This window comes from Agelaius tricolor, unplaced genomic scaffold (assembly GCF_023055355.1).
Source record: "Agelaius tricolor isolate 1412-34295 unplaced genomic scaffold, bAgeTri1.0.p SCAF_1, whole genome shotgun sequence".
Lineage (NCBI taxonomy): Eukaryota > Metazoa > Chordata > Aves > Passeriformes > Icteridae > Agelaius > Agelaius tricolor.
The window spans coordinates 95,567,280-95,587,107 of NW_027269261.1; the positions used below are offsets into that span (position 1 = coordinate 95,567,280).

At 35.6% G+C, this 19,828-nt stretch overlaps 1 protein-coding gene across 4 annotated transcripts in view; it reads left to right on the forward strand.

The window, feature by feature from the left end:
* The window catches only part of COL12A1 (collagen type XII alpha 1 chain), a 99,681-nt gene that overhangs the window by 46,518 nt on the left and 33,335 nt on the right, over nucleotides 1–19,828 (forward strand). For all 4 annotated transcript variants that reach the window (XM_071444669.1, XM_071444651.1, XM_071444640.1 and 1 more), the window contains 23 exons: nucleotides 228–373; nucleotides 640–769; nucleotides 1,558–1,697; nucleotides 2,450–2,579; nucleotides 3,963–4,102; nucleotides 4,355–4,487; nucleotides 4,589–4,615; nucleotides 4,926–5,068; nucleotides 7,254–7,383; nucleotides 8,226–8,365; nucleotides 9,443–9,572; nucleotides 10,226–10,368; nucleotides 11,270–11,399; nucleotides 12,305–12,447; nucleotides 13,835–13,964; nucleotides 14,161–14,280; nucleotides 14,886–15,032; nucleotides 15,733–15,849; nucleotides 16,275–16,421; nucleotides 16,509–16,583; nucleotides 17,118–17,257; nucleotides 19,119–19,242; nucleotides 19,437–19,580. In XM_071444669.1, coding sequence (XP_071300770.1) covers nucleotides 228–373; nucleotides 640–769; nucleotides 1,558–1,697; nucleotides 2,450–2,579; nucleotides 3,963–4,102; nucleotides 4,355–4,487; nucleotides 4,589–4,615; nucleotides 4,926–5,068; nucleotides 7,254–7,383; nucleotides 8,226–8,365; nucleotides 9,443–9,572; nucleotides 10,226–10,368; nucleotides 11,270–11,399; nucleotides 12,305–12,447; nucleotides 13,835–13,964; nucleotides 14,161–14,280; nucleotides 14,886–15,032; nucleotides 15,733–15,849; nucleotides 16,275–16,421; nucleotides 16,509–16,583; nucleotides 17,118–17,257; nucleotides 19,119–19,242; nucleotides 19,437–19,580 — 2,949 coding nt within the window. The remainder of the gene's footprint in view (nucleotides 1–227; nucleotides 374–639; nucleotides 770–1,557; nucleotides 1,698–2,449; nucleotides 2,580–3,962; nucleotides 4,103–4,354; nucleotides 4,488–4,588; nucleotides 4,616–4,925; nucleotides 5,069–7,253; nucleotides 7,384–8,225; nucleotides 8,366–9,442; nucleotides 9,573–10,225; nucleotides 10,369–11,269; nucleotides 11,400–12,304; nucleotides 12,448–13,834; nucleotides 13,965–14,160; nucleotides 14,281–14,885; nucleotides 15,033–15,732; nucleotides 15,850–16,274; nucleotides 16,422–16,508; nucleotides 16,584–17,117; nucleotides 17,258–19,118; nucleotides 19,243–19,436; nucleotides 19,581–19,828) is intronic.

Here is a 19,828-nt window from a genome sequence, read left to right on the forward strand (position 1 = left end):
TAAGAGTTTTAGCTGTGTATGTAAAAAATCTATGGCCACATTCAAAACAGTATTACCACTACCTCATTCTTAAACTAAGCATTTAAATACTATTGTTTGCAGATCTCCTCTCTACTACCCATAACATGCCCTAATACCCATGTGCAATATTCTCAGTGGTATGAATTGTGATATCAAATATTAAGAAGCTGAATGAAATAAACTAATATGTATTTTTTATTTGACAGTGCCAATCTCTTCAGTTAGAAACTTGAATGTTTATGACATTGGATCAACTTACATGCGAGTGAGATGGGAACCTCTCAATGGGGCTACTGGTTATTTGTTGACATATGAACCTGTGAATGCTACAGTCCCAGCCACAGAGAAAGAGGTAAGAGAATTTGTCTTTGCTACCTGTTCTCTACCAAAAATAAATTAAGAAAAAATGTTAGAGTATCGTAATAGTCAAAAGACTGGCATGTACGTCTTGAAGTACAGTGAACTTACTGGGATATTATATACAATGACATCAGTCAGGAAACTGTAAATATACTGTGAATCTCACAAACAAAATTCCCTTGAAGTTAAATCATTGTTTGCTTTTCTACCATTGCTTTCTTCAGTTTTTAAACATGGTGTGTTATTTTTCATGCGCAGATGCGTGTAGGACCGTCAGTGAATGAGGTGCAGCTGGTAGATCTCATCCCCAACACTGAGTACACTTTAACAGCTTACGTATTGTTTGGTGATATGCAGAGTGACCCGCTCACCACACAGGAAGTGACATGTATGGACATTTTGATTTTTGCTTTGTTATTGCTTCAGCAACACCTAATTTTAATTTCATGCAACAGTTTTTATATAATCTGTTTAATTTAGAAAACCATTTTAACCATGTTTTATGTATTTTCCAACACTTACACATTTCCTGAAGGCCTCAAAGGCAATTTCAATGAGAAGGGTCCAGCTCCTAAAAGGGGAACAATATAATTTTTAACTTGAATAATGAAGGAACTCTTGAGATCACAGTGTTTTTAAAAGGTTTCAATGTTGCTTGTATTAATTTAGAAACCTTGTTCCCAAATTCAGACATCCTCTTAAGCATAGAGAATACTAAAAAAGCATGTTATATCAAGAAAAAAATAGATCTAAAAATGGTTTCCTTTTTTATACCTTTCCTTAAACATTTCCTTTTGGCAAAGGCATGCTTCTGGTCTAGATGCATGCAACATGGCTACTTTTATGTCCTCAAAATTTTTAAACCATTAACTGTGGATGAAAATTGGCTATTGTCACCAAATGTTATGGTCTTAATCCCTGATACTTCTGGAAGTATTGCACTCATAAGTTACAAAGGTGAAACTACCATAGTTTATAGCTATTTTGCTCATTGCTGGGAAAATAAGCTTTTGAACTCTCTTATCTAATGCCCAGGACAATGAACTTGTCAGAAAGTGGTTGCTTCCATTCACTGAAAAGACTTTAACTGAAAGACATGAAGAGAATTCACTTCCATCTATGAGAGACCTCTGCTATGAGTAGCATTCACTTACTACTGTAATTTTTTTTTTACAGTACCTTTGCCTGGACCCAGAGGTTTAAAAATTCAGGATGTTACTCACAGCACCATGAATGTTGTTTGGGATCCCGCCCCAGGAAAAGTTCGAAAATACATCCTAAGATACAAAATAGCTGATGATGCTGATGTAAAGGAGGTAAAATTTTTAAAGTACTAGGAAAGTTTTATTTTGAGAAGCTAGATTACTAAAATAATAATAAAGGTCATATTATAAATCACCAGTGAGAGTAAAGAACATCAGTTCATAGTGATTGCAGTCAAGAAAGTGTATGTATTTCTTGGAAACTGAATGAGCACAAGATAGATTTCTTGGGTACTCCCTTCTTCCTCCTCCTCTTCCTCCAGAGAGGAAAAAATCCTTAAACTGACTGGAGAATTTTCATATGTTTTGGTAAATAGCCATTTCTATGCTCTGCTTAAATGTCGTACTACCAAGGTCTAAGAATAGCTTACAATTAAGAGGACAGGATAGTGGAATAAAGGTATGTTAGCCTCTTTGCTTGACAGAACATGAATGAGCATTGTTAGAGATCTCTTCTAGTTATGTACAAGTTTTCCTTAATTGTGCTGCTAGGCATAAACCAGCTCTTGGAGAATTAAATTTGATTTTTAAAGGAACCAGAATTTTCCAAAGGTTCAGTCTGCATCCTTGTTTCCAGAGGAATAAAGCAGTGAAAGATCCACAAGGACTATGTGTATCTGATATAATAAGTTTTGCAAAGGAATTAGTAGAGAGCTCTCCATGTTTAAGTGTAAATTTAAGGGCAAATGGTAAAATGTAGTGCAGAATACTTTGTTTTTCAGTGCAGGAATTTCTGCCATTAGAGCAAATGCAGAGTAAGAAATAGAGCAATTTACAATCCTTTAAGTTACTGTTTTTATTCTTAGGTGGAGCTTGACAGACTCAAAACCAGCATTACTCTCTCTGACCTTTCCTCCCAATCACTGTACAATGTAAAAGTTGTTGCTGTATATGATGAAGGGGAATCCATACCAACAAATGCAGAAGCTGTCACTCGTAAGTTTTTCTAATAATCATTTTGTGGTTGTTTTTGCCTTATGTTTGATTTAAATGGTGTGTGTTGTTATATGTTATTGAGTTTAAGTAAAGCTCTAATTTAATCTGAGAAATACTTTATTTGCACTTGTAGCATTATTTGCAATATAATAAACCGCAGAAACCTTAGATAACTTGTGTCTTACTGCAGTGAACACTGACGTTGCAGTCTGCAGAGAGGTGAAGAGCCACTGAAGCAAAACTATTTCTATTTAAAGACTGAAGGAGAGGTGTAGGTGTAGAATTGATAAGAAAATGTAAGGACAATAGAGGAAAGTTTTAGCAAGTCTTTGCAGAAATCTAGGCAAGTGAGTAAGAAGCTGGGCCATGTACTAGAAGATTAGAGAGACATGATCCTGCCTCTGATCCAACAGAGTTTTTGCATCATGGGATGCTAAAGCAGCCTTTACTTTTAGAGAATCATAAAGGTGGGATTTGAATAACCTCAACAAATAAAGGCAAGGAAATGGGGCTGCACAAGCTGTAAGAGCTGATCTTCATACAAGAGATGTGCCAGACTGAAAGGAGAAAGCAGCTATCAAGGAAGTTCTCATCCTGATCAAAGCTTAGGATTTAAGAATATAGTTAACCAGAAAAACCTACACTAGAAAAGAGTAATTTTACCTTTTCACTGGCCCTCCATCTCGTATGAAAAAGAAGAAAAAACCCATTAATATTCTCATTTTTTCTTCTGAAGTTTTCATTTGGTAGTCTGATGAGTATAAAAATGCTTGTGAGATTTCCTGCTTACTGTTGTGCTAGTCTTTGCTCTGTACCTGTGGTTTTGTGTAGATGTGTCTGTAAGGAAAGAAGAGGAAAGGTCTGCCAAAGAAATTATTTCAAGTTTAATTCTCTGGTTCTACCTATTTACATATTTCTTCCCAGTGGCTATAATATTTTCCCTCCTTAACCTTAAGTTAACCTCTGTGAATTCTTTCTAAATAAGTGGCGACTTATTTGGCTTATATAAAGAATTTTAAGATTTGTGAGAAAGTCCTGCAGGAACTTGACCTGCGTCGACGGGAGTTCACATTCACTCCATATAACTCCAAAATGTAACAGCCAGGATTTCAGTTGTTTTGAGTAGGCATGTGAGTTGTGGCCTCTGCTGAGGTCTGTTTTATCAGACAATGACCTAATGATGTGACCTTATGAGGGATAATTTGCTTAGTGTAAATGGGCTGGGTAATACCACAGTGTTTGATTGTAGTATTAGAATCATGGCAGCTGAGAGATGAGTCTTCTACATAATCTTCTAAATTATTTGTCTGAGTAATTCTTTTGTTTAACTGTATTTATTTTTTTCTTACATTTTGTGGAACATTTTTCCTTTTCTCATAATAGAGCCTGTGCCAGCACCAGTCAATCTCAGAATCACAGATATAACCACAAATAGTTTCAGAGGTACTTGGGATCATGGAGCTCCAGATGTCTCTCTATATAGAATAACATGGGGGCCCTATGGAAGAGGAGAAAAACAGGAGGTAAGAATAGACAGCCACCTTATGTATTTGTGGTCAGTATCTCAGAGGGTGTATTTTTAAACTCAGAAATGTAATTGATAAATGGTCTGTAACTTGGAAATTCAGTGAGAAGGTGTAGAACACATACTTACAGCATGTTCAGTGATGTTACTGAGTAAAAACTCAGTTATATCCCACTCTGTTTGCCTGTTTCATTTGTATGTTTTGGTTTTGTTTATTTATATTTTCTTTTTTTTTTAATTTCTTCACAAGACTATCTTAAATGGGGAAGAGAATAGTTTGGTCTTTGAAAATTTGAATCCAGACACATTATATGATGTCTCAGTTACTGCCATCTATCCTGATGAATCAGAAAGTGATGAGCTCATTGGCAGTGAAAGAACATGTAAGTAAATAAAGGGATTCTCCATGTTGTTATTCATAGTTATTGAAACAGAAGGCATACACATACAAGAATTCTGAAAATTCTTTCTACTTTTTTCCTAGTACCCTTGGTACCTATCACTACACAAGGTAAGAATCTGAATTTCCAGGTACCATTTTATTGAAGGAAACTCATAGCTCCCTTTTTCTAAACTGTGATGAATGTTGACATTAAGAAGCTGAGATCATTTAATAAATATTATTGTGTATTTGGAAGAATACTAAACACTAGATTACCACATGTTTATTATTTTACAAACATTACAGTTTATGTTCCCCTGTACTTAATACATTCAGCTCTTAATCAGGCATTCATGCAGCCCTAAAAGTAAGAATGAAGTGTTTGTCTCTGCTCTGTGGTGAGCTACATATTTATTCCTTTCTTTATTATGCTTCTCAGCCCCAAAGAGTGGCCCACGAAACCTTCAGGTGTACAATGCAACTTCACACAGTCTGACTGTGAAATGGGATCCTGCCAGTGGTCGAGTGCAGAGATACAGGATCATTTACCAGCCTATCAGTGGGGATGGCCCTGAACAGTCGGTAACTAATTTTGAAGTGCTTAAGTTATTCAGCCTTAAATGCAACCTTCTGTCAAGTAATCCATTGGAATAATTTCTTTTCAAAACACAACACTGTACATATTAATTATCTTTTACTTGAAGATTTATATTTGTAGTGAATAAGTATACATTCCCACAATTTTTTCCCCTTTCAAATCCAAGTTAGAACACTCTTAATTGAGCAGCAATAATTTTGGATGCATCCTGTTATCTCAAAAAATCACATAATCATAGACTCATTCAGGTTGGAAAAGATCTTTGAGTTCATAAACTCCAACTGTTTATCTACGGATAAAACTAAAATAAAGTGTGTTGAGGAATAAGTCAATCAGCATCTAAGGCTACAAGTCACAGATAGAGGTGTCAGGACAATCAATAATATGAACTACCATGAATACTTTCATAGTCCAGAGTTTTCCATCATTTTCATAGTGTAGTTCCCATGTTACGAGAAGACTTTGCCATGGAACATGCTGTGAACAGTTGAGACTCTCTCTCACCACTCTAGGGTCAGAATAAACACACAGAGGTTGCAGTTGTAAAGAGAAATACATGCAAAACATGTGCTAATGAAGTATTTAAGGTATTTTAGATTCTTTTACTGTGATGTGATTCTTTTACTGTGATTCTTTTACTTCTCATCTGTGATGAGAAGCTGTAATGCTATGGAGAGACAGTACTTTAAGATCAGCCAGCTTTCCCCGTGTTGTCAGCACAAATGGTTTTGGCTACTGGCAGTCTATGCAGCACAGCCTGGGAGTGGTAATTCAGTCAGGCTGTTTATCAGAAATATGTGCTACTTAAAAATGCCCTATTCTTTAGTAGGAGGCTGTTGTGGTTACTGTCAAATGAGTCAGAAGAACAGTCTCAAATGAGAGCCACATTCATTCAGCTCGCCTCTGTAAATGGAGATCACTCATGTTCAGAAGTATATCTAGGAATATTTACTTTAGAATCAGTTGGATATTTACACACCCATTTAAACTCTCTTCTGAACAACATGCATTTGGGTTGAGGTAATTGAAATGTATATTGAGCAGTCAAACACTATTTTAGTGAGAAATCACTAGAGAAATAAAAAATAGCAATACGTTTAATTAACATCTGTAATTAATTGCTGGCAGTGGAGTAAAAAGGGAATTATGATCATTCTCTTGAAATCCGTGCAAAGAATATGGTTAATAGACTTAATTGCTTACAGCTGGAATAGAGTCAAGCAGTGGTAGTTGGAGAAAACACCTCTATTTGAGGAGAGCATGCAGAATTCTCCTACTCTGCTCACGGCATTTAATGTCTCTTTGCAAATTACTTGCAGTCATATGATCATAATTCCTTGTCTTCTTTTGCTACTCTGATATTTTATTAAAGTGTAGGTGCTGGGTATGCAGTAGAATAGTCCACACCAAAATATTTAAAATATAATTTCTCGGGGGTTTTTATTGTCCTGTCTGACTTTTAATGGCCTCAGCACCAAGAGGAATCACAGGTGATCTGAAGACAGAAAAAAAGGTCTGCAAAAACTGCACATAGAACTGCTGAGACCATCATGATCATTTAGGGTCAGGTTTTGAAAGGCAATCAGATACTAAAATGTAGAGGGAGCCATGATGGGATGATAAAAGCATTTGTGCTTTGAAAGGAGCTTTGTACACTTGAGTACAAAAAATCCCTTTGATTGTAAGTTAAAATAGTCTGCTTGTAAATTAAAGTAATCTACCGCTATGAAATGTGAAGATGTGTAAATGCTTGCTCTTTGTCTGTTCATCAGCAGATGATTGGAAGTGTTACGCCAAACACCTTAGCTGAATAGGCTCTGAAAATGTGCAGATAGTTTTAAAAGTACAAAGAATGATAGGAGTTACAATATAATTTGTGCTGGTACAGAACTGGGAGTTTATATATAATTGTAGTGGTATTCAAGTTTGGAGATTTTAAAGAATAGTGGCTTTGTGTCTAAACTTGCTAAAACCAATATATACTAAATATTACTACTGTTCAATGTCTACTGCTAGTGTCAGTCAGAAGAAAATTGCAGTATTGTGTGTGGAAAACACATCACAGTGTTTTCCACTCTGCATCAAATGCCTGTGTTCTTTACTGTAGCAATAAGCACAAAATAGAGATTACAAAAGGGATTTTAATATTTTCCTTTTATTTTGCTGCAGACTACTGTTGGGGGGCGACAGAACAGTGTGGTGATACAGAAGCTGCAGCCCGACACACCATATGCTATTACTGTGTCATCAATGTACGCAGACGGTGAGGGGGGGAGAATGACAGGACGAGGCAGAACCAGTAAGTAACTTCAGGTCCTCTTAGACAATATCAATATATTGCTTTCAGAAGAGCTGAGAAAAGTTTCTTGTGGTGAAATTCATCCCATCTGTATTTGTCATTTTTCCTTTGGTGGTTTTCAAGTTTCTGAAGTAACCGCACCTGTCAGTCTCCTGGCTCTAGATAAGCCCTGGACCACTGCCTTTGACTTGACGCCCAGTTTTTACAGCTGAGAGAAACCCTAATCTTACTATGGAACTTCTTCCTCATTTTAATTTGTTTAATTGTTTTATGCCAGAACTTAGTAAACACCTTAAGGCATCTGAGGGCATGTTACTCTCATATATGTGTGCTTTTAAGCGCCTTCAATTGAGATGCTGACCTTCATAGTGTGCACTTTAGGACTCTCCCATTTTATATCGATGCATTCTTTTGATCCTGCTATAGAAATCACAGAGTGATTTGCTATCAGAGACACTTCAGTTATAAAACCCATTTCAATGTATTTACTTAAATAATTATATAACTACAAAATTATTAATTCAGTTGCATTTATTTTAATTATGAGCTCGTAATGGGAAGTTAGACACAGCAATGGGTTTGGTGAGGAATGGAGAAAAAATTCGAATAAACTCATTGCATAATTCTAAAATAGTGTCCAGAAATAATTTTTTCTAACTTAGCATTGTTTGTGGTGTTGGATAGAGCTGATGTATTCTGAGTGATGAAGATAAATAAGATTTAACATGAGCTACTAAACCTATTTTAAAAATTTTCTAAGGATACATTACAGAGGTGTGATCTGACAGCAAAAAGGAGACAATAGGGTTCCACATTTCTGACATCTTATTGATCTGTTTCAGAACCTCTCACCACTGTGAAGAACTTGCTAGTTTATGACCCAACCACCAGTACTCTGAATGTTCGATGGGATCATGCAGAAGGAAGTCCTCGCCAGTACAAAGTGTTTTATGGACCTACAGCTGGAGGTGCAGAGGAAATGGTAAATTCTTCATGTGGATCTCACTAACCATCTCAGATAAATTACACCTCATGGTGGTGATGAGAGAAATGCTGCTGGGTGAAGTAGGTCTTGTTTGCCTATGCACTGCTTTTTTTTTTTGTTCATAGCCCCCCTGGAAAAAATTCACAGCAACTCCATGAAAGTTCCTCCCATATGTATTACAGATGTTTGATTTCATATAATAGGCCATCAGTGATTAGTTCTTAGCATGGGATTTAATACCACACACAATTTTTTGTTTCTTTATCCTTAGAGCACTGTGTGTAAATGTAAAGCTGACTTCAGGGTGTACAAAATGTTATAAAGTTGGCAGACTTAATTTCTACCCATCTTTTCTGCTAAGAAGTCATGTGACTTTAGGCTTCAATGGTATTGGTGGAAGCAGAAAAATCCATATTCTAATCTCCCGAAATTATTTAATTGCTAAAGAGCTAAAAGAATCCTGAAAATACAAAACCCTTGCTGCAGACTGGGAAATATTGTTTCCCAGTTGTGTTTCTTTTTCTACACCAGTGCAAATCAATGTGCACATGAAATGAGTTGTACATGAATGCCATTGTTTCAATAGCAGCTAAGGTGCTACTGATGACAAATATTCTTAAGTGCCATGGAGTTTTATTTCCTAACATGAGCTGCTCATTATGCTTCTTGTCATCTGCATGTTGTAGTGCTATGTAATTTTTTTCTTAAACTTAGAAAGTGATATTTTAATGCCTCTGAGCTGCTAAATAGTAGACATTAAAGAGTTCACGGCAGATTCTGCTACTTTCATTAGTACAGCGGGATCTGGACCCAAAAGTGGAGAGAACTGTAAGGGAACTAAATAGGAATGCATAGAATTCATTTGTATTAAGTCTGAGAGAGAATCTTCTTGAACAGCAGTTCAAGAAGATACCAAAAACCATGTTATTTTTTAGCTTCACCTTTTGTAAAGTTTTTATCACATCCAGTCTGGAAATTAGATATGGTAAGGAAGTATGTGATAAATAAAAAAGCTTAAACTATTTTTTGGCATGTTTTTGTAAGTTTCTTGACCCTTTCTTTTTAAATTTATAGACCACAGTACCAGGAAATACAAACTATGTCATCCTGAGGACTCTTGAACCCAACACACCTTACACTGTAACTGTGGTTCCAGTTTTCCCAGAGGGGGATGGTGGACGTACCTCTGACACTGGACGCACCTGTAAGTAAAATAGCCCTTTTCATGAAAATGTTAGGATTTTTTTATGAATGGCCTCAGATCATTAGAAATTGATTTTACATTAAAAATTTACCTGTTTGGTTATTTTTGCAGCTTCGTTACTTATTCTGTTTCCTTCACTTATTTGTGTGGAGGCTTTCATTCCACTTAACTCAGGCAAGCTTAGCTCCAAAAGTTGTGCAGCATACTTAGTGTTTACTTCACAGAACAGTAACATTTTAATTGCAGTGCTAGTAGAAATACTTGTGAACAAAGAGTGAATATTGCTGTTAATCCATGCTAATGTCCATGCATGTACTTAAAATTTTCTAGGAAGTTGGGGCTACTAATGTCAGCTTGACCTAAAATATGGAGTTTGTGGTTATTTTTCATACATATCTGATCAACAATAGGAAAACAAAGTCTTATGATCATATTTTCAATTTGCAGTACAAACATTTACTTTGCTGCCTGGTATGGAAGCTTGGAAAGACTGAACATGGAGATTCTTAGCTTTGTAAATTTTAGGCTAACAAAAGTAATGTGTTTATCTTGAGCTGAGGTGCTTTTCAGCTTCTTTTGAGCACTGTTGTAAATTCATTTAGAAATAGAACTTACAACTTTGTAAAACTTAATTTAAATTATCCTTGATCTAGTGGAGCGAGGAACACCAAGAAACATTCACGTTTACAATCCCACACCAAACAGCATGAATGTCCGTTGGGAACCTGCTCCAGGTCCAGTACAGCAATATAGAATTAATTATGCTCCACTCTCTGGCCCAAGGCCATCAGAATCTGTAAGTAATTTAGTTTTTATACTATTAGTCAAATGTGTGTAGAGAATATTGCTTCCTTTGATGAATGCAAAAAATAATAGTAAACTCAGGCCAACTGTCTGCCCAGGAGAGTCTCTGCGCAAAGCACAGTGTTTATAGGAGTCTAGTCCATTGTTAATAGAGGCTTAATTTGGTAAAATGAAAGAAATAAGAAATAATACTCTCCCATTTAAAACTCTGTATTGATGATTGAGTATTCTTTATCATATTGCAGATAAATATGATTTAAATAATTTTTTTTCAAGAGAGTGAGAGACAACAAATATTTATTAGGAATTGTGTAATTAGGAAACCAGATGCCATCTGCTTACCCTAAATCATTACTCTTTTGTGGGGGTTGGTGAGTGAAATCTGGATATGGGTAAAAAAGTACTACCCTCCAGGTGTGAAGTAAGAATTCCTGGACTTCTATTGAAATAAGTGCATTTTTAAAGTTTGACTATGAATGTACTAACATAAAATGAACACCCATATTGTACACTTAGATGTACATGTTTTTATGTAAGGAATTGTAAGGATTTTTTATGTCCTTTATACATAGTAAATTGTGACAGAAATTACTTTTTTAGTTTCTGTTTATGAATGCTTCTCCTATTTTTTCTGAATGATTTTAATGTAAAATGTAAAAAGTAACAACTGTGTTTGCAGAATGAGAGCTTCTTATGCTGTTTGTTCTTTTTTTCACCGGTATTGAATTTTTTTCAATATTACATGTTTATTTTAAATTTATGTTATTTTTCTTGGACAGTTTGCAGCATGGTCATGTTTCCAATTTTTCTATATTTCATTCAAATTATTTTCTAAAAAAAGATGGTATAAGGGGAAACTTTATTTATATAGGTGCTTTTTGTTTCTGTTTTAGATTGTGGTGCCAGGCAACACTCGTGATGTGATTCTGGAGCGCTTGACTCCTGACACTGCTTACTCAATAAATGTTATAGCTCTGTATGCAGATGGAGAGGGAAATCCAAGCCAAGCACAGGGAAGAACATGTAAGAGACAGTCAGTACTTGTGTTGTGAAATATACGTCAAAACTGGTGTGTGAAGAACGTATAAAATTAGTAACAATTACAAATAATATAAGCTATTTAGTGCAACTCTGAATTAATGCATCTGAAGTATGCCTGCAGCAATTATAGGCCTCTGTGGCAGGGAATTTTTGCTATGCTGTCTGTCAGTTGTGGTACTTGAATTATTAGCAATGTAATTTTCAATTGGGAAATAAGCTTAATTTGCATGTGTAAGAGTTAAAAAGCTCTTTTCAAAATCAAATTACCAATTAATAACAATATAACTTTTATAAAAAATAGCCTATTAAGATGGGTATAATTAGTGGTCAATAGAAAAAAAGGGCTTCATGTTTGGTGTCTGACATAGTAATTGTATGTGTTGGCCTCCCCAGCTGTTTGTTTTTTGCTGCAGACACCTAAACACCAAAATCTCCTTGTTACAACTTATCTCATAGGATCTTGGTTGTGTTATGCTTAGATTCTTTAAAATTCACACTAGAAGTAACATGAACAGAACCTGTCCACAACAATAATTTTGCTTCTTCTATGTTCTCCCTGTAAAATCCCTATATTCGTCTAAAACTTGAAGATGTGGCAGGCTCTAGTTATGGCTCTAGTCTGCAGGAGTTTGAGAAGCAGAATGTGTGTAGATGCTCACTTTGCACATCTGGATGTTCTCTCCCTTCAGTACTGTTTCAGTTTGGCTGTCTTTCTATTTAAGACCTTCAGGCATGATCATTGACTTAATCTCCCCATGTATATATATTTATTCAGGGTTTCAGGAAGGGCCCTTGATTTGGCTTCAGGGCAACATTTGAATTGATGAGGATGACACTGATCTAGAGGTATCATGCCCTGTAAAACCTTCTGTATTTTCATTCTTCAGTGCCTCGCAGTGGTCCAAGGAATGTGAGAGTATTTGATGAGACCACAAACAGCCTTTCTGTACAATGGGACCATGCTGATGGGCCAGTCCAGCAGTACAGAATCATTTATTCACCCACTGTGGGAGACCCTATTGACGAATATGTAAGTTCTGTAATTCCTTAGTAAGCACTGACATGTTTTCAGTCAATTCTTTAGGCTACACAAAATACAAGACACATGTTCTACATGCAGTACACTGTACAGGCTCTGTGGGTTTTCTGATCATTGCTGTAAATGTTAAGAAGCCATGGTTTTTATAAAACAGGGTTTTTTTCCATGAAGCTACAGAAAATATATTGTTTCTTGAACAAATATGTATGTGAAATAATGTTAAATATATGAGTCACACACTAATCAGAAGATTCTGAACAGAATCTGCTTCCTGGCCTTTTGTTGAAGTGTGATGGATTGAATAGCCATCTATTACTTCATACTGTATTCATTACAAAGTCAGTGTTCTAGGATACAGAATAAACATAAATCTGCATTTCCTAATTTGAAGAGAATTGACAGAGTCTAATAAGACAGCAATGGTAACTTTGATTCAGCATCTAACTTGCTGTTCTAAGTTTCAGTATGAATTGTAAGTGTGTTTCATTTCCTGCACCTTAATGATAGCACAAGTTATTCTGAAGCTTATAAAATTCACAGAGTATTTATAGCAAAGCAAAGCTCAGATCCTGTAGAGGACAATGGCAGAATTCCTGCCAACTGCCACCAGCCAAAATGACATTTTTATTGCCTTTATATTACTGTATAGCACATGAAAATTCACTGTTTGAAAATTCCCTACTGGACTCGTTACTCAGGTCACACATATTCTCAACATACATATCTTTGCAGAAAAGATTGGACAATCCATAAAAACAGCAAGTCTCAAACAACTGAAAATTTTAATCAAGTATTCATAGTGAGTACTGACTGGCATGCACTTTTGAGAGAGATACCTCAAATTATTCCCTTAGTTTCAGTGCTTTATGTCTTCCTTATGGAGCAGGATCACTTTTGGGTTTTTACCTACATTTTCGTTAGAAGGTAGCAATAGTGCCTGGCTGCATAAGGAAGTTGAGATTGAGGGATGCATAAATAGGGACATTTTTATATGTCAATGTATTTAGAGCTTCCTTCTTAAAATAACTTGTTTCTGCCAAGGAAAAAACCCACATCATTATGACTTCTATATTTCTATGAGGGAAGAGTACTGAAATTTTGGTGGAGAACTGCAGCATCTCAGTCTGATGTGTGTTGGGACTGAAGAATCAATTTGATTTATGTTTTTGTGATGGCCACATTGTTTTGTAATTCAAAATAAAAAATACTGATAATTGTTTATAGGCTATAACCCTTAAGGTATCCTGAATGACTTTTTCTATGATGGACATAAAACAGTGTGCCAAATGTCAGAACAAATTTTTGTTTCTAGCTACTGTCACTACTGATCAGTTGCAAGACTGTGAATGTGTTTACCTCTGTTTCTTTTGTGTTCTAGACAACAGTTCCTGGCATAAGGAATAATGTGATACTACAACCACTACAATCAGATACGCCATATAAAATTACTGTTGTTGCTGTGTATGAAGATGGAGATGGTGGACAACTGACTGGAAATGGCAGAACTGGTAATTATAGTTTTCATATTGATCATTCTTTTTTAAATTTAAGACATATTCCTTGAACACTTCAACATTGTAAAGGTTTCATTAAGTTAATTATGTTCTTGATGTGATTGTTACTTGCAGAGTAACAATCTGCATTTCTAAAAATTGAAAAACAATCAGTAGCCTAATTAGACTGGGGTTTTTTCTTTCTTTGTAGTTGGCCTGCTTCCTCCTCAAAATATGTATATAACTGATGAATGGTATACACGCTTCAGAGTTTCCTGGGATCCTTCACCATCCCCTGTTCTTGGCTATAAAATTGTATACAAGCCTGTGGGTAAGAAAACTTGTTCATTCTGAGTACACCACTCTTAGAACAGTGAGTAGCTAATGGCAGACCACAGTAGAAATCATATGTATCATTTTGTGTTAAAGGATCTATTTATTTCCTCTGTTTACCAATTTTCATGAAAACTTTAGTCTTATGATCAGTATTCTATAATAAACACAAACTCTCAATTGTAGTATCAAACATTCAATTACAGGGATTGAATTGTATAGTTAAAACTTTATACAGTGACCTGATTTGTTTTTAGCCTCTTTAATGCCTCTTGTCCTTCTAAGGCTATGAACTGGTGTATATGAGAGGATATTAGACAAGTATTTGGGTATTAAGGTCCTGCAGAACTTTTGTTTTATGTGGCCTTCAAACAATACACATATCTCTCAAGAAGCTGAAAACAAAAATTGTGCAATAGTTTGTAAAACTATGTGTATGTTCTGTTTGCAACATTGTAATACGCCAAAATTTAAGAAATCAATATGCTTTGTTTTAGAAAAAATGAGTTTAACATTTACTGACATATAAGAGACGGAATAGTTTTGTAGTTCATGTAATCATGATTCTTTCTTTCTCTGGTCTTAATGCTTCCTTGATTCAAGGTTCAAATGAGCCCAGGGAGTTTTTTGTGGGAGAAGTGACTTCCTACACTTTGCATAACCTGTCTCCCAGTACTACTTATGATGTGAATGTTTATGCCCAGTATGATTCTGGAATGAGCATACCTTTGACAGATCAAGGCACTACATGTAAGTCAGAACAATTTTGTTGTAGTCATGCTAGATACATATGCTGGTATGAGATAATGTTGATGAAGAGAAGATTTTGATGGCTGGTTGCTAGAAAGCCTGAGCATCCTCTCATGGAGAATACTTGTCATCTGTCCATGAGGTAGATCTTAATAACACTGATTGTGGAAAGAGTCATGAAAATATATTTTAAAGTAATGACTTGATGAAATAAAATTTTCTAGTCTATTTCCTAAAATTTTGTTAAGCTATACTTGGAGTCAATCTTTACCCATCTCCAGGGTACTACAGAATCTAACCATGTTACTAAGCAGGTCTAGGCTTTTTGATACTCTGCTTTTACCTCATAGGAATGTCCAGTGATTTTGATGATGGCCTCAGCTAAGAAACTTCAAAAAATTTCTTCAATTATGATGAATCAAGTACATTCTTTTCATGCTGCTATATATATGAGTCAGATTTTTATTTTTGGAGATTTCTTATTTTGTGAAGAAATCAACTTCATGTGAAAATTCATAAAATGGGCTGTTAGCCATTATGGGATCTGGGGCCTTTGCAAATAGCTGGGTGGGAATCTGTAGGGTGTAAAATAAAGAGATTTGACTAGAAAAGGTCTTTCTTTCTGCAAGTGTTTTTAAAAATCAAGTTCCAAACCAGCACTGCTAATATGATTTTCATTTTGGTGTGCTGGTTTTCACAGTATATTTGAATGTCACTGACCTAAAAAGTTACAAAGTGGGTTGGGATACTCTCTGTATCCGGTGGTCACCTCATCGGTCGGCAACTTCCTACAGACTGAAGCTAAACCCAACTGATGGTAAGTGTGTTCTATTTTTTTGCATTTTCTGGAAACATAATTGTCTTATGTCAGTGAGAGCACCATTTATTTGGGTTGGTGGCAAGCACCAGCCATAATGATACATCTGGTTGAGTTTTAAAGCTCTGAGTATAACCTGTTTTTCTTAAGTGGTGAAAAGGCTGCAAAGAGGGAGTACTGCTTATTGTCAAGTGGACCTACCAGTTGCCTGGTTTCACATGTGAGCTGCAATTGTACTTTCTAGTGTGCTCCAGGGTTCACAATCACCACACAATTTTGGTCTAGAAAGGTTGTTAGGGGACAAGAATAAGAGTGCTGTCCAAACCTATCTCAAGAAGTTTCTTCATTGCTACACTTATGTATATATACATTAGAAGGGAAGTAATAGGTTCTAACTTTCTTTCCATTGGGCTTTTTTTTGACAGGTTCCAGAGGACAGGAAATCACAATTCGTGGGTCAGAAACAAGCCACTGTTTTACTGGCCTCTCACCAGACACAGAATACAATGCTACTGTCTTTGTTCAGACCCCTAACCTTGAGGGACCTCCAGTCTCTATGAGGGAGCATACAGGTAGGTAACAGATATTGTGAACTTTAAGTTTTAGGTATAGAATTTGTCTTGTTTCAGCTGTAGAATAAAATTATTATTTCTTTTCAGTCCTCAAACCTACAGAGGCACCAACTCCACCACCTACACCTCCTCCACCTCCCACAATCCCTCCAGCTCGGGATGGTATGTTTGTTTCTAGAATTATTCAATATTTGTGTGTAGTTGCTGTACTACTTCATAGTTTACCTCAATTTTTCATAACTTTAAGTGGATTTAAAACTAGCACAGCCTTTTAGGGAAATGAATATTGAGACCTTTCCTAATGCCATCCCTTTGTTCTAGAGCTTTCCTGGTTTAGAACAGCAAGATGCACACCTTTGGGGAAAAAATTATTGATATTCTATAGCTCTGCAGAAAGTCTATGATTTTGTCTGCTCTCAACAGACAATTCATGTTTTATGGTAGCTGATCAAGGAAAAAAAGTAATTTACAACTTTTACGTTTTAATCTTGAACTCTTTCACATTTCTTGAAGTTTTCTTTGATATATTTTAATAAATGTTTTTGTGTAGAGCATTAGTCATGTGCCAGGTTGAATGTGTGGTAGTAGACATTTGCTGAATATTTGTTATTCTTGAATTTTCAAATTTTGAAGCAATATTTATTTCATGGTGGTATGATTGATGTATTTTAAGGGTTCCTTTTCTTGGACTTTCAGTATGCAGAGGTGCCAAAGCAGACATAGTATTCTTGACTGATGCTTCCTGGAGTATTGGTGATGATAATTTCAACAAAGTAGTGAAATTTGTTTTTAGTACAGTAGGAGCCTTTGATTTAATCAATCCTGCTGGAATCCAGGTAGGTTTGTTATTCCCATTGGGTACATTTTGGAGGGAAATTGAAGATTACCTGAATTGTTACTTCCTTTCAGAATGCTGTCATTTTTTGTGTTAGATTGCTGTAAAAGACATGTATCTGGGTATGCATGCCTATTATTTATTAAATATATTTGGCATTTTATAAATACAAGCAAAATCCATTCTATTTTGAGATATTAATATTCTGAAATACAAGTTACAGTTTGTGGGAATCCTCCAGGTAGAGAAACTGGGATGATGTACAGTCAATTTAATATTTTTGTTTCTTTGTATATGGCATCAACAGTTGGCACACTGCTTAGTTCTTGTATCCTAGGTTTTGTCTCTGTCATATCAGAAGTCTGTTTTAGTGAGATTCTGACTTCTGATTGAGAGCTACATTTTAAATTCTCAGTGTAAAAGATGAGTCCCAGGCCTGCAGGGTCCAGCTGGCTTGCCATTGCTGAGCCCCCTAGAGTCCCACTGCATTAAATAGCAGAATGCCTTTGAAAAAGGCACTTGCAAAAGCCTTTGCATGCTGTGCTAACATGGGTCCACTCTACAGTGGGCATAGTAAAAGTATGAAAAGGTCCTCTTAATGAATTTTGAGAGAGTAAACAGAAATAGCTAAAGAGGGATAGACTTTCAGAAGTTCTGGGCTGCTCATAGTTATGTCAAACTAACTTCCTGTCTGGCTTCTTATCATAAGCATTGCACCATTATCAGTTTTCTTCTACTTGTAGGAAGCTGGATGAAATCAATGTCTAGGTTCCCATAACCACTTCTCTTTCACTAGATGAAATTAATGACATGAGGTCTAAGGGAGTTTCTTACATGGTATTTCCTGTTGCAGAGAGCTGCAGGTGCAATGCATTTTCTTTGGTTAGAAGGCTGACAGGATATTTACATTGTTAAAGGTCTGCTTTTCATCTTCTAGGCATATTTTTAGTAATTTGATTCCTTATCTTTAACTCTCTAGACTTTTAAAGGAAAAGATACTACTTAAAGTCATTCTGTATCAGGCAATCTTTATCATTCGTAGTTCTAGTCTGTACTGGGTAGTTTTCCTGTTCATTTGTTTTTTGTTTCATATATTTTTCTTGGTAATATATATGGAAGTAGAGAAGACAATAAAGGTGACAGACACATATAAACACTAATGTTTAGTAAAATATTGAAGTCACATACCACTTGAGATGCAACAATCTAAGGTTTTTAATTGAAAATTAATACTTTTAAAAGGGGAATTTACTACAACAAATGTGAATAAATGCATAACAGAAATATTTCTATTCAGCATTAAAATAGAATGCTATGATATTGCAATTTTAAATATTAAAAGGAACAAAATAAAAAAAAAAGTAAAGATTATGCAGGAATAAATTTTTAGTGATTGCATTTCAGTGCTTAAGGCAAGTGAGTATGTACTTGTGTGTGTATTCAACTTTATTGACATTCTATTGACAAATTCATTTTTATTCCTAAAAAAAAGCTGGAAGAAGTTTAGTAGATACTGTACCTCTGCTCAGAATTAGAAAATGGGCATATATACCTCACCATAGTAAAAGGAAGAATTTGATCATATGCTTTTAAGGCCATATTACATTTTATACACAGAAGAGAAAGAAAGAAAGAAAGAAAGAAAGAAAGAAAGAAAGAAAGAAAGAAAGAAAAGACAATTGTGTGCACATTGGTGTGATGTCTATATATATAAATACATATGTGTGTGCATAATCAGACATATTTTAAAAATAAATTTTGATTATTTAAAAATTATTAATTTAAAAACTTACATATTTCAATGGAGAGAGTTGGCCTGCATCTGGAGGTATAAGACTGAACACTGTTGTATTCCATTTCAGGTTTCATTTGTGCAGTACAGTGATGAGGCAAAATCTGAATTTAAACTGAATACATTTGATGACAAAGCCCAGGCCCTGGGTGCTCTTCAAAACATTCAGTACAGAGGAGGAAACACAAGAACAGGTAATTCTTGCCTGTAATTATATTTATTTAAGATAAAATATTTTCAGAAAATGTGTAATTTTCCAAATATTGCATGGCTGAAGAAGTAGGTTTTTCTGTGGTGTTTTAGTTCTGTGCTGTTGCCCTTAAGAAGTAAAAGAATTCTTCTCTTGTGGATAGTATGGATGATACCTTGTTTATTGCACACTTTGCAGGCAAAGCCCTAACATTTATCAAAGAAAAGGTTTTGACTTGGGAGAGTGGCATGAGGCGAGGTGTTCCCAAGGTACTTGTTGTTGTCACTGATGGTCGGTCTCAGGATGAGGTGAGGAAAGCAGCGACAGTCATACAGCACTCTGGTAAGCAGTCCACAGCACCTACCTGGCTGTTTCTTTTCTGTATTGCTTCAATTATCTGGGAATAATTTACTCATCCTTTATGGACTCAGAAATGTATTCTGAGTATTTGGGAAAACCTCAGAACTATTCAAAGAATTTGTGCTCTCTGGACCTAGACTTATATTTTCTTTCTTAAGCCTTCTCTCTGGGGAAGGATGTGGCTTCCCAAAGATTTTATATGCATATCATTTCAAAGATGTAGCTTTTGG